The sequence below is a fragment of the Vulpes lagopus genome, chromosome 7 (assembly GCF_018345385.1).
Source record: "Vulpes lagopus strain Blue_001 chromosome 7, ASM1834538v1, whole genome shotgun sequence".
Lineage (NCBI taxonomy): Eukaryota > Metazoa > Chordata > Mammalia > Carnivora > Canidae > Vulpes > Vulpes lagopus.
Genome location: NC_054830.1, coordinates 81,274,865 through 81,289,528, shown reverse-complemented (window position 1 = coordinate 81,289,528; position 14,664 = coordinate 81,274,865). Strand labels below are relative to the sequence as shown.

Sequence of the window (14,664 nt, the reverse complement as noted above, 5' to 3'; positions counted from 1 at the left end):
TTCTGTTGTTAACACTGTTCTTTGCTCATTGCACACACTGTCTTCCTGGGTTATTTCATCTACTTCAGTGGCCACAGCTATGATTCCCAAACCTGTGTATTCAGATCTAAGTTTCTTGTCTCTTGGACATTTTGATGTTTCACAGGTACTTCACACTCAACATGCCCCAAAATGAACTGCTCTTTTCCCCAAAACCTGTTCTCTCTAAATTTCTTAACCTCTCTGAATAATAATACTACCCCACATCCCCAGTTACCAATACCAACTCATTTCTCTCTTTCACTCCTCACATCCAGTAAGTCAACAGGGCTTATTGATTCTATCTAATACCTATCAAATCTCTTTTCCATTCCCATGTCTTAAGTTAGCTGGTCATCCTTTCTTACCTGCACTTTAGCAAGAGCTAACTAACTGTCCTCATGCCTCTAGACTTTGCCCCTCTAATTCATTGTCCACACAGCAAAGATCTGACCATGGCACTATGCTCTTAAAAACCATTCAGTCAGGGCCCCGGAGTGGCTCAGTTGGTTCAGTGTCTGACTCTTGATCTCAGCTCAGGTCTCATCTCAGAGTTGTGAATTCAAGCTCTGCATTGGGCTCCATGCTGGGTGTGGAGCCTACTTAAAAAAAAATTTTTTTTTGGTGACCCCCCCTTTGCCTTCAGAATAAAAACCCATTTGAAGAGCTCAGTAACAGGTATTCGAGGCACTTCACAGTCAGGTTTCTGCCTATTTCTCACTTAACTTTCATCATTCCTCTCTACTCTCCCTCCACACACAAACACCCCTACACTCCAGCCCCACTTAGCATCTCACAGTGTTATACCCCACTATGCCCAGCATATATCAGGTGCTCAATAAGTGTTTACTGAAAGGATTGTTTGAGTTCTTTATGAAATCCACAAATGAATACTCATGAAATGTCTGTTCCTCTCTTTGCTGATACTTTTTTAAAGACTTATTTATTTTTTCATGAGAGACAGAGAGAGAGAGAGAGAGAGGCAGACACATAGGCAGAGGGAGAAGCAGGCTCCCCACAGGGAGCCCAATGCAGGACTCAATCCCAAATCCCAGGATCATGCCCTGAGCCGAAGGCAGATGCCCAACTGCCAAGCCACCCAGGCATCCCTTTTGCTGATATTTTAAGAGAGAAAAATAATCTAATAAGAAGAATCTTTGACAGTTTAAAGACTATAAACTGTATAAATTAGTATTAACAGAATAACATATCAGTGCTGTTTTGGAATTAAAACTCTGTGGTACCACAAAAAACTCATTTGGTTTTAGGAACTTCATTATGATGGCATCTCTTTCAAAACCATTCTGGATTATTTAAAGTAATGCAGCCTACTCTGGTAGCAGAGTTAGAATTAAACTTTTTTACCTGAAATACTCTTTGAGCAGTCTAACATAGAAGCCAACTTCATAAAATGGATAAAGAAGGAGTAGCTATGGTTGGTGGAGCTGGGGATTCACAACCCTGCCCATTTCTTAGTCCCCTTTTCCCTTGCAGCAGCTTCCTAAGGCACTTCCAAGGAATCCCTAGGGTATCTCAGAGAATAATATTAAAACTACTGTTTTAGTAAAAGGGACTTAGGTCTAGAATCAGGATACCTGCCTTCTGGAGAAGATTCTGCTCAGAGCTGGGCAACTTTGAGCAAATCCTTTCCCCTTTCTGGAGTTTCAGTCTCTTTGATTATGATTAGATGCTGGGATAAAATGATCTCACAATTGCCTTCAAGTTGAAATACAGTTTCCATCTTTCTTGATCCTAGGCCTGCCTTTCTTACTCGTCTATATGGCCACTGACTCAGATCTTACCTTTTTTCAGGATAATCTCAACTTGCTGCTAACTGAGGAGGAGATGTACAGCCTCACAGAGACCTTTCAGCAGTGTAAAGTTATTCCTGGTAAGGCTGGACAGTGCTGCCAGATGGAGAGGGGCTGGCACATTTTCCTCCATACTTTCTAGGATGAACCATAAAAGGAGTATCCTGGAATTTGGAGAGTAGGGGTAAATAGGTCCCTGTTCCCAAACTGTTGGGTAGAAGGGGCACCCACATACCCGCCTATTCTCCCCACACACACAGCCTGAATTATCCTGGCTATGGGAAACAAAGACTCCACAAAAGCTGTGCATATAGAGGTTCTGGAGGGTACCTTAAAAGTAAATAGAGGTGCCCCAGATGCTGAGGAAAGGATGGGCATGGCTAATATGGGGTGCATCCCACAGATTGCTCCCTGACACTGGAGGACTTTCTGCGCTACCGCCACCAAGCAGCAAAGCGGGGGGACAGTGACAGGGCTCTAAGCGAGGAGCAAGAAGAGCAGGCAGCCCGCCAGTTTGCAGCCCTGGACCCTGAACATCGAGGACACATAGAGTGGCCTGACTTCTTGTCCCATGAGTCCCTCCTACTTCTGCAGCAGTTGCGTCCCCAGGTGAGGGCCAGCTGGGGTGAATGTCTATGGGATACTGGGTGACAGAGACCTAGGAAGCATGCCAGGCAGGTTGGAGGAGCACTAGTTACTGTCTCAGCAGGGACCATGTTCCACCCAGTGACAGATGATCCCAATCCTTGAGCTGGGGAAACTTCCCAAGGAAGATTGATTTGCACTAGCCCCAACTGCAAATGTTAATGCTACCAGAAAGGCCCTGGGTGGCTTCAAAGGGAGGCTGCAGAGGTCATAATGGAGATAGGATTCTCTATAGCTTGACATTTTATAAAATATTTTCACCTCCAAGATCTTAACTTGTCTCTTCTTCCCCAGAACTCTCTGTTAAGACTTCTGACAGTCAAGGAGAGGGAACGAGCCCGGACCACTTTCCTGGCTCGGGGCAATGGGAACACTATCAGTGAGGCAGAGTGCCGTGGAGCCCAGCACTCTTGGTTCTGCAAACGCCTTACAGAGGTTCCTTCCTGCAGTGTCAGGTCTGTTCCTTACCAATCCCTTCCCCGACTCACATGCCCTTCTCTTTTTTCCATGCCAATGGCCCTTGGTATGAAAGGTACCTCTCTGTTTCTTCTGTCAATAGACAGGAGAGGATCTTCCTGTGCGTTAGCCAAAGGACATTGACTCTTATTGGCCAAGGCATAGGGCGTCCTCTACATCAAACTGTTGCCCATGTTAGAAAAGCATGGACATGTATATCCAAGCTATGGGTTCCCCAGAGTTTGGGAGGGGCCAGACCTTTCACTTTTCCATTTCTAACCACATATCCTTGTGCCAAACAGCATCAGCCATGTGGGTCCCATAGCAGACAGCAGTCCAGCCAGCAGTAGCAGCAAGAGTCAGGACAAGGCTCTGCTGCCCACAGAGCAGGAGTCCAGGTGAGTAGGATCCCCTCACTGGGCTGTCTGCACTCCTGACCCTTCAACACATGTAAATGGGCATTACCCACTGCCACCCCAAAACAGCAGGTGCCTATCCCAGAAACCAGGCTCCAAGAATGTACATTTGACCCCAAATCTATAGGGTCGGCTGGCTGGTCTGTCAGCTTGGAATCACAGCCAGCCATACCTATGATAGCCAAAAGCCAGGGCTTCTCTGAGCTTTGCCTAGCTTAAGCCATAGTGCCACTGGGATCAGGTCTCATGAGCCCCCAGGCTCTGCAGCCAACCTCACAAACCTATTCCTTGCTCCCACTCCAGATTTGTGGACTGGCCTACCTTCCTGCGGGAGAATGTTGTCTACATCTTGGCTGCTCGCCCCAACAGTGCAGCAATTCATCTGAAACCCCCAGGATAGCATGGAGCAGAGAAGCTCAGTTTGGGGACAGTGATGTTTCTCCCCCCTCTCCTTTTTCTCTTTCCCTCTTTCCCCCACCATCCTCTGGTACTGAGACTTAACGGGAATGGAGCACTGGCAGCATTTCAGTTTGCCACTAAGCTTTATGGAACTGAAATCACTGCTCCCCTCACAACAGAGGCAGTAAATGCATTGCTGCAGGGAAAAGCCCTGGGAGCTGTGGAGGTATCCACTCCTGGACCCATTCCTCTGCCCTCACATCATAAGACTGGACCTGCCACTGAACACATATGTGTGCACATTCACACATGCCTAGCTGTCCATGCCTTCAGAGACCTGGTTCTTCTTGATTGAAAAAGGATCAAAGTTCCTTTGTGAAGCTCCTGGTATGGATGAGAGGAGTCTCTATTCACTCCTATTGGCCAGTTCTGATTTCTAGAAGACAAGTCTCTGGCCAAGTGATTTTTAAATAGGGCATATCAGTCTCACATGCTGTCCTGGAGATGCTTATAGGCTCCCTCTTCCTCAATTGAAAATCCCTTCTGTGGTGAGCCACTATCCTGGTAGGTATGTGCTATGTCCCTTAGGTATGTTGAACTGGGAAAATTATTGAAAACCACCACTGCACTTCAGCCCGTTGTTTATTTAAATCCTTATTCCTAGTGACAAAGAAGGCATCTAGCCCCTCCCAGGAACCCAGAATTCTAGGAATCTCTCAGCCAAGTCTTTCAAGTCCAAAAGTCTTTAGCAGAACAGTCAAAAATCAAGATGAGCCATCCTGGCCCCTGATTTACAGATGGGAACACGTGGCCCAGAGCCCATGGGCCTGAATGGAACAAGTATGATGGCAGGAGTCACAACCCTCTGTATTAGATGCTTGACCCAAGTCAACTACCACAGAGACCTGAAGCCTGATATCCAATGAAGACCAGTTTAGGATGGAAAAAGAGAGGAGAAGCCTCATGATATTCCATCTTTCCACCTCAGCCCAAATGTAGATCTAGAAGAGTGTGCCATTGTATGGAGAACAAGAGCCAGCCTCTTCCATAGCGCCCCTGACAAGCTGGAGCCAAGAAGAGGATTTGCATCTCAGCTCGCTCTCTCTCTCTTTCTCTCTCTCCCTCCCTCCCTCCCTCAGCTCTTCAGCAGAAGTCCCAGCAAAACCTCACAGGAGGTTCATCCTCCCCATCACTGAAATACGGCCTGAGTTGCTGCTTCTCCGTGCTACTCACTACATGTCTTTCTCCACCAAGCCTGGCCTCTTAAGTCCCAGCTGTCCCCCTTAAGTTCTTAAGTCACTGCATGTTGTGGGTCAGCTCTGGCCCTGGAGTCCAGGTTCTGTTTCCAATCTGAATATTAGAGAGGGGATTGGCTCCATCATGTTGAAACTAACATATCCCTGTTGCTCAAGGCACTTGTATTAAATTGTGTGCTTACAGAAGTAGCATATAGCTCAGTGTTGAGATGCTCAGAGGAAAGTGGGGAGCTACAACCAAGGTTATGGTAACAACATTATATGGTCACCTTCTGTAGAAACTGCTTGACCTAGAACAGGTTGTGAAGCTTCGGGGGTTGGTTTATTCAGGACTGAAATGAAGCAGACAGAAAATGAATCTGGGTTCATGGGTATGGCCCTGAACATTTTAAAACCCACAGCTTTTTAAAAAATACTGCTTAGCCATACTCCTAAGACTGATCATTAAGAGAGGCCATTGTTCAGTTTAGCCAGAAAGGAAAAAAAAAGAGAGAGAAAGCACATGACTCTTGGGCCCAGGGACTGCCTCTGAAGCAGCCAGACCTGGGGTTTTGCAATGAAAAAGATTAAAGCACATTCAGCATAGGGGCTCTTGCTTATTCTTCTGGTAAATCACCTTGTATGCCAATGGCCTTGGGCTGGTGGATCTCACAGGGCATTTTGAGTAGAGACAAGCTCTGGGCTCTGAGAGCAGAACAGCTTTTTTCTCCTGCCTCATCATCAGTCATAGGGAGTGAACTATATCTTCCTGTGCCCTGATCCTTCACAGACAAAGTGATGCCTACCTCTCTGGAGCTGCAGCTTTTAGCTTTCTGTAGATGAGTGGTAAAAGACCATGCATGGCCAGATCGGGCTGGCTGCATCTCAGGGCCTGGCAAAGCAGGATTCCTTCCACAGTAGGACCAGGCTCATTGAGACTATTCTTCTCCCTATTCCAAGACAGCAAGTTTCCTTGGTAGGGGCATGCTGCAGAGGGCCCAGGGGACCCCAGCATAGAATTCCCAGTCCACAAAGTCCTAAGAAGCAGAAAAGCATGGAGAAGCAACTAGCCTTTTCTCCCATTAGGCATTTAGCTTTTTACCAATGTAAAGATTCCCTTGCTCCACCAGATCAGAGTTGTAGAAGCCCCACCCCAATCCCCATCTGGGATTTTGCTTTGCAGTGTTCTAATCCATGGAGCTCATCTGCAGTACATATGAAGCTGTTCAAACTTTTATAAACTTAGTGAAGCCCATTCCCTTTCCTTTTCATCAAACCTTTCCATCACAGGTGACTATCTGAAATTCTGCCAAGTACAAAAATTAGCGTCTGACTCTTAAGGTTTGAGAAAATGTTCTAGTCATTTCTTCTTGGCTGCCCAAAATTGAGATCAGTACTTTTTACAAACACCACCCACTCCACCCACTATCAACAGAGGTTAGGGTTGCTCCTCTGACATCTCCTTGCCCTAAGCCTATTTTTTACCCAACACTCCTTTTCCCTATGCTCAGATTTAAAGGCAGGGGCGCCTGGATGACACAGTGGAGCTGCAGTGATAGAAGGTAAGTAAGGCAGTAAGCTGTGGCCATACCATATAACATCCAGATCTAATTTGTGGCTTCCTTACCTGAGACCAGACCTTCCTCTGTTGAGGAAGGCTCTGTGGTTTCGAGCAATGGCCCCTTTGGATCCCAGAGATGGAGCAGACCCTTCCTCTAGGTACTGACCCACTCTCAAGTGCTTTTCTTCCTATGAGAACAGCCAAAGCTATGAGCATATTGCCTCTTCCCACCTCTAGCCCAAGTGACTGGGCCTAGAGGGCAGATATGCCTTTTTGGCCCTGGTGCTCCCTATGGGATGTCACCCTGACCTTATTTGAGTGATCAGATCTAGGAGTTCCCCCATTCCTATCACTAACATTGGAGGCACAAAATCATACTGCCTGGGAGGAAGACACCTCTCTGGAGAGTAAGCCCAGGATTGTACCTAGGCCTCTTAGTCCGAAGCACAACCTCAACCATTGCCGGTCTCATGGCTTCAGTAAGAGCAGTGCAAGGAAGCCCTAAAGGCAAGAGGGAAGCTCAGCAGAAGCTGTCTGGCAGGGCCTCAGGCTAGTTATGACCACTTCAGAGTCCAGAATAACCTCCAGGCATGACTGGTAGCAGACTCTAGTGATCCTACAAGCATGACCCTTTCAAACTAGCAGAATTTGATATAAGGAAGGTATATATTTGGCACTGAAAGAATAACATCCTGGCAGCACTTGTAACCATAACCCCTTTTTACTCCTCAATTTAGAGTAATAAAATTGCTTCTTACCCTATACCACTTAATTTGAATTTGCCCAGGATCCTTTTCTGGGGCCCTGACTGCAGCTTAGATAACAGAGATCTGGATGGAGGATGGGAAATACTATATTGTGCCTATTCCCTGTAGCTCAGTCCTGGAGTGTGGTAGGACTGGGCATTTCCCCTGCTGCCACTGCTCTTGGCAACCTTGAAAGAAAATAAACAGGTGACAGAATTTCTACTAGACCCAACTAGCACTAAGGAAAACCTTTCCTCTGAGCCATGTGTCCTGATGACCCAATTTGTGGACAATGTGTCACATCTGGTCTGGGCCAGTAACTAAGAAGCCCAATCACATTCCAGCTTGTATAGCACAGGTTGGCATGACCATAAGTGAACATCATGTTATAAGCAGCAAGGCCTTTCCATAACCATGTGAAACAAAGGCCTTTAAGTTTACCCTCCTTTAAGAGATGGCCTGTGATCTATCTTCTAGCCAAATACAGGCTTGTGAGGGGGTTCCTGAGAACACATAACTGGAGGATTCAATGCCCTCTGGCCCCTTATACCCTTCCTATGTTCTTTTCTGCAGAAGGTAATTGACAGTAAGCCGAGGGGAACATCCCCAAGCCCTGTCTTCCCACCAGTACAGCTGCATGCTCCTCCCCATGGCTCAGCCCTCACTCCTGAAGGAGCTGATGCTCCCAGAGGCTGGGCACAGTGGAAATCATAATAAAGAGATTGTGATGCTATTTTGGCTTCCTGCTTCCTGTTATTCAGGCACCTGCTGAGTTTCTTGTTTCCCTATCATTAGCCAATTCCTGAGTCTAAGGAGCTACTGTGGCCTCCAGGAAGAATACAATATGCTGTGGCTCTCTTTCTGGAGCTTTACTGGTGCTGACCTTCCCAAGAATCAAGTGATGGGTTGGGAGGAGGCAGGGGCTCCACCATGGACACAGAGGGAAAATGAAAGCACAGAAGAGAAGCCAGAATCTTCTAAGAAACTGAGGAATAGTTAAGGCCTCCAAGCCTATCTGCAGTGTATTCCACCACTACCACCACGGGCCAGTTTTAGACACATTTCTCTTCCCAGTTCCTGCTGGGTGACAAAGGAAGCTAGCTGTCTGTTTTCTGTTCGTCTTCTGAGTCCTTCTTGGTAGAAGATTTTCTCCCCATTTTTGCAGTGTTTTAATGTGATATTATAGAGTTGGGTAAACTAAGGTCAAGAGAAGCTTTCAAGGACGCCTGGGTGGCTCAGCAGCTCAGCGTCTGCTTTTGGCTTAGGGGGTGGTCAGGGATCAAGTCCCACATCGGGCTCCCTGCAGGGAGCCCACTTCTGCCTCTGCCTATGTCTCTGCCTCTGTCTCTCATGAGTAAATAAATCTTTTTTAAAAGAGAAGCTTTCAGAGGACTGCGAAGTCTCATTTCTTTTACCTGATAAGAACAGAGCCAGTACCTATAGGCAAAGAAAGCATCTCTAGAGTGTGGATCAGAGGCATATACTTTTACCTCTAAACCGTAGGGGCCAAATACAAATCATTGCTAATATTTTTGAGCACTTACTATGCACTGGGCAGTTCTAAATGCTTTATATAAAATCATCTTCAAAAAAAAAATAAATAAAATCATCTTCAAAACAACCCTGAGGTTTGTATTACAGATGAGAAAAGTGAAGAACAGAGGCTGAGAGTTTCTCAAGGCTACACAGTCCTATAGGAAGCAGGGGAACCAGGTAGACTGCCTTCAGTGCCCATGTTCTTAACCACTTTATTGTGCTGCCTGTCAGGGACATCTCAAGGAAACAGCTACTGTGTGGTCGAGCATATCCTCTTTCCACCCTGGGAACAGGCACATAAGCAACCAGTCCTGTAGCCATGTCACAGGATTTCTTACAACCTACACAACTCACCCATTCACTCACACTGCTCCCATACTTTTCTTCCCTGGAATTTTCAAATGGAGGTCCATCAGGCTCAGAGGCAGCTTAAGATCGTAAGGGTCCCTTCTCCAAGCTCAGTGAAGAGCATAAGGACAGAAAAAGAGACATAAGAGCTGGGCCTCTTTGGAGCCTAATCCAAAAACAAGGTTTCCCCATCCTCAGTCTGGCAATCCTGATGGACTTCACTTTATCTTTTTTTTTTTTTTTTATGATAGGCACACAGTGAGAGAGAGAGAGAGAGGCAGAGACACAGGCAGAGGGAGAAGCAGGCTCCATGCACCGGGAGCCCGACGTGGGATTCAATCCCAGGTCTCCAGGATTGCACCCTGGGCCAAAGGCAGGCACCAAACCGCTGCGCCACCCAGGGATCCCCTGATGGACTTTAGATCCTTTTAGGACTGTTCTTCCTCCTGCCACTTGTTCCCAGGGCTGGCTGGAGCCTCAGTTCCACACAAACTTCCACTCATCCTGCCCTGCTTTGGCTGAAATGCATTCCTCTTTTTTTTTTTTTTTAAGATTTATTTATTTATTCATGATAGACATAGAGAGAGGCAGAGGGAGAAGCAGGCTCCATGCAGGGACCCCGATGCAGGACTCAATCCCGGGACTCCAGGATTGTGCCCTGGGCCAAAGGCAGGCGCCAAACTGCTGAGCCACCCAGGGATCCCCTGAAATGCATTCCTCTTATCTCTAGAGTAAGCCATTCCTTAAAGGGGAAAGAGTAGCGGCTAAATTTGCTAAACATGGAATCGTGTTCTCTTTCCCACCTCATCCAAAGGGTTGCTTGGAGCTTGACCTTGCTGAACCTCAGTTTCCTTCTCTGTAAAAGTCAGGGAAACCATTCCTCTCCTGTGTCCTGAGCTGATAGCTGTGTGAGGACAGAGTGAGTTTGGTAAGAGGAAAGAGCTTTATACACTATAAGGCACTAAGTGAGCAGCAAGGATTTCTGGCCCCTAGATATCTAAAAGCTGTGCGTGTATCATCTTCCACCCACCCACAATCACAGGCATAGCGGGGGTACCACCAATGGTCTCTGTCCACAGTGCTGAAGTCACTGAGACAGCTGGGGATCTTCGGTCTCTCTTTTCTTTTTTTGGTAATATACTAATTTATTCATATATACATTCACTTTACATTATTACATTTTAACATTCATCAAAACCAAAATATGGAATGCTTCATGAATTTGCATGTCATCCTTGTGCAGGGGCCATGCTAATCTTCTCTATATGGTTCCAATTTTAGCATATGTGCTGCAAAGCAAGCACTTCAGTCCCTCCTGTCCCACCTTTAAGTAAATACAAATGCAGAGATTTCCAAGCCCAAGGATTGTTCTAAAATGCAGAAGGTATTGCAAAAACGTTTGTTTTATTTCAAGTATCTTTGTTTTTAAAATAAAGAGAACACTCCTTTCAAAATCGTAACATTTGGGCAGTTGTATAAATGGGAAGATGGATCCAGCAGCTCAGGAAGAGGAGGGTATAGTCTTCATTTGATATGGAGAAACAGTATGAGGTAGCTACCAAAAAACTGATGTAACATGAGGCTATGTAGGAAGAAATTCAGAGTCAGATGAGAGAGGCAGGCTGGCTCATTTGCACACTGCACCAGCACTCCTGAAAAAAAGCTAATCAAAGCCAGGCACCATGAACTGAAATCCAGCCAAAGGAGCATGGTCTTAGGGGCTAGAATGGAAAAAGGCAGAGGAGGAACCCATGAAGGCCTGAGAAGTGTCTCACTCTAGAGAGGAGCAGACTTGAGGTATGCAGATGACTGATGTCTGACAGATGGGACTGATGAGGCCAATGTGACCTCAAGGACAAAGTTAAGACCAAAGGTGGAGGAGAGGCAGATTTTTGCTCAATAGGACCAAAAGTTAACTGGATTCCAGGGAAGGTAGTGAAGCTGTCTAAGCATATGACACAAATGCTGAGTTGAGAATGGGATGCCTTATCAGGTATACAGTCCTCTTGAGACCTGTGGTGCCTGTAAATGGTTAAGCACCTTCTAGTGCCTGCCCAACCTTGAGCCCAGCTGAGCTAGAGGCAGATTCAAGATTGTACAGACCCACATGACCACAAAACAGTAGAATAACTGGGTCGGAAAACTTAATGTCTTTAGTTCTACCTCATAGACTGACTGTTGTGCCTCTGGCTCTAGGTCCTGATCTGAGAGAAAAGAGCCAAGGTCCCAAGACACCTGATAACTTCCCAGATGAGCTCTGGAAAGCTTGCCTCTAGAACCTGATGTTGCACGCCCTCTGCTGGTCATTTCTAGCACTATCTTCTCACTTCCAAGGCAAGAAATAACCCCTTTGAACACCTAGGGTACTGGCCAGTGGAGGTTTAGAACAAGGTGAGTACAAGGGAGTACTGTGGTCAGTGTCCAGTCAGCAGACAGGATCAGAACTGAATCTTTAGTTGAATTCAAGTAATATTAGGGTTCATCCATGTCTAGAAGGGCTTAGGCTAAGGCTGAGTTTGGGGAACTGTCTGGTCTAGGACTAAGGCCAAGGTTAGTGTCTCAGGCTGAGGTCAAAGTTGGTACCCAGAGTGGAACCGAATTCTGGGTCCAAGTGCCAGCCTGAAGTATGTATCGAGGTGACTCCTCAGGAAGGAGTCAGTCTGCATTCAGGGTCCCTGTAACATTCCTGTACTAGATGGAAACATCAGGTAATAAGCACCAGCCACGGAGAACTCAAGCAGAGACATCGCTACAGGAGAAGTATAAGGGTTGGGGGACAGAATGAAGTAGTAATTTCTAAGGGCCTCCCAACCTAAAGATGGTAATGGGCAAGCTTGAGCCATAGTGTCTCCTCAGAAGGTGGAACCCTGTATTCTAGCTGGAACTTCCTGTCAAAGCTTCCCCCACCCCAACAATAGTATTGCCACATACAAGTCATAGGTACAATTTGGGAACAGGAGAGGTCCAAGGACCAGTCCTGTCACTGCAGAGAGCTGGTGGCTGTGGGAGTAGTCTCCCCTCCCCTTCTCTGTTTCCACTGGCAACAGGGCCTAGCAGCCTCCCACACCCAGATCTTAGCAACCGTGGGAGCCCCTGGCAACTGCTGCCATGGCAACAAGTCAGAGAACTAAGAATGGGCTTGGGGGGGAGCACTTCCTCTGGAGACTTCAGGATATGTGCAAGATAGGGGGCTCCCCCTCCCATACACAGTCTGGGAGGGAACATGTGCTCCTGTCTAAACACCTCCTCACTGGCACCCACCCCTACCCCTGCCCCCGGGTTCCGGTTCTCTCAGGGTGAGAAAATGAGGGACACCTAGGGTTATGACGTCTCTATAGGAAGGGAGGGGAACGCAGGTGTTCAGAACTTACAGGATCACAGATTCATGCACACACTGGCAGTCAACATGTCAACATCCATGAAGCTGTTCATCACGTAGAGACAGACCTACACAGTCATTTAATCACACATGTATACTAACACAAAAATCACATATACAACAAATAATACAGAATCAGACATACTATCACACAAAAATATCACACAGATACACTTTCACTTCCAAATCATATTACAGATGTAACAGTACAAATAATTCCCAGACTTGAACATCAGATGCACTCACACATCCAGATATCTGTGAACACACAGAATAATGGTTAACTTTGCCAAGCAGTAACTACATACCAAGCTCAAAACTAGGTTCATTGCATGTGATACCTTAATTAACCCTCACAACAACTCTATGAGGTACAGAGCTGTACCTATGATACAAAGAAAGATATGAGGCAGAGATTTGGCAAGTAATCTCACTAGGTCAACAGAGCCTACATTCTTACACCTATGCCACACTGTGCACTCTGCTTCCTAACCCACACCTGATACCCAGGGCAACATGACACAGGGTGGCAATAGACAACCCAGCAGACAATGGAATCCATGCTATCAGCACCTGAAGGCTGGCCCTGCACGCCACCCCCCAAGGCCTAAGCCCACAATACAGCATCAGCAGGGACCAGGTAAGGGCCAGTGACTAAATCCCCTGCCTCCGTGTTGGCACAGGCAAGGCTGGAGGAGGCAAAATAGACAGAACTGAAATAGGAAGAAGTAGAGCCACCCACAGCCCAGGCCCCCATCAGTCTGGAGGTGGCAGAGTGAGATCCCCCAGATCCAAGTAGCTAGCACTTGTCCTGGGCCCATTCATCCTACCGTGGCCATCTCCATGTCACACTAATATTCCACTCCCTCATCATCCCATCTCCCTTCCCTTCTAGTCTTTGTTCCCCCACTTCTCCCACCCTTCTCAAACCTCCTCCTTACCTCCTACTCTCTCTCCCCTCCCCTCTTCTTCCCACCCCCTCACCCCATCTTCCTTCCTCCTCTCCTCACTTACCTCATCCCACCTTTTCTTCATCCTCTCCTTACCCCACATCCTTTCCTCACTTCACAGTTCACACCCCTTTACACTTGGGATCCCGTCAGTGAGTACTAGAAAGAAGGCAGATAATGGAGAACATGCAGGCCTGACCTCAGGAACCCCTAGATCTCTGTCCTGCTCTCCTCTGCTCTGAGGCCGAGATACTGATGTCTGCCAAGCCTCAGTTTCCAGATCTATCCAGATTGCATGATCTCATGGATGTCCAAACTGTTTCTGGGAAATGGCAAAGAAAGAGAGGTGAGAGTTTCTGCCCTGGCCCTTCCTTTGTCCTCAAACCCCCCCAAGAACTCCTTCTTCCTCCTCACCCCCGGATAACCCCCTCCACACCCCCGTTCCCTGTAGCACAGATGGGCCTGGGAGACAGTGACGTGGGCGCCAGGCACCGTGTCTGCTCAAGCGTCGGCTTCCGCTGGCTACCGCCTCCGCAGCCCTGCCTGCTCTGAACAACGGGGACACTGGGGCTGAGATTTAATAGGGGAGAGAGGGGGTTGGGACTTGGGGATAGGACATTCTGAGTGTGTTAAGGAAATCATGTGGACCTGAGATGAAGGGTTAAAGGGGGCAGTTAGCATAGGGGAGACCATAGGAATAGATAACAGATTAAGAAAAAAAAGACAGAAGATGGGGGAGGGGAGTAGGCAGAAGATCAGACCCAGCTACGAAGATGGGGAAGAGAGGGTGGGCTAACATTTGGGAAATCAAGGGGGAAGTAGGATGAAGGGTTACAGAGAGAACATTAATGAGGATTGTGGGGGTTCCTTCGGAGGGGCTGCTCACAAGGGAGCTGGGATGAGGGGATTATACCGACACGAAGAGGAGACTCACAAAGGGAATTAGGACGTGCTAACCCTGGGGAGAAGTACCAGGTTACAAAGGAGAAAGCGGAAAGGTGCTTAAATTCTGCATGTCTAGTGGGGTCTGTTTTGTTAGGTCACCTCAGGTCAATTCCGGGTCAAGATAAGGTAAAGCCGAATCAGGTCTAGTGGAGGTCGATCCACGGCTCCGATGGAAGGCAGGTAAGTAGGGGGTGGCCTTCTGACCCTGGTCGAGGGACT

At 47.3% G+C, this 14,664-nt stretch overlaps 1 protein-coding gene and 1 non-coding gene across 5 annotated transcripts in view; one reads left to right on the top strand and one right to left on the bottom strand.

Annotated features, from left to right (window-relative positions):
• The window catches only part of PHF24 (PHD finger protein 24), a 28,544-nt gene extending 20,458 nt beyond the window's left edge, over nt 1-8,086 (top strand). For all 4 annotated transcript variants that reach the window (XM_041764483.1, XM_041764481.1, XM_041764480.1 and 1 more), the window contains exons 4-8: nt 1,831-1,909; nt 2,233-2,438; nt 2,769-2,929; nt 3,233-3,328; nt 3,650-8,086. In XM_041764483.1, coding sequence (XP_041620417.1) covers nt 1,831-1,909; nt 2,233-2,438; nt 2,769-2,929; nt 3,233-3,328; nt 3,650-3,746 — 639 coding nt within the window. In that variant the 3' untranslated portion in view covers nt 3,747-8,086. The remainder of the gene's footprint in view (nt 1-1,830; nt 1,910-2,232; nt 2,439-2,768; nt 2,930-3,232; nt 3,329-3,649) is intronic.
• A 2,283-nt stretch (nt 8,087-10,369) lies between these two features.
• LOC121496423 lies at nt 10,370-10,475 on the bottom strand. Its single transcript, XR_005989229.1, has one exon. It is a non-coding gene; the product is annotated as a U6 spliceosomal RNA (small nuclear RNA).
• Between the last annotated feature and the right edge of the window lie 4,189 nt (nt 10,476-14,664).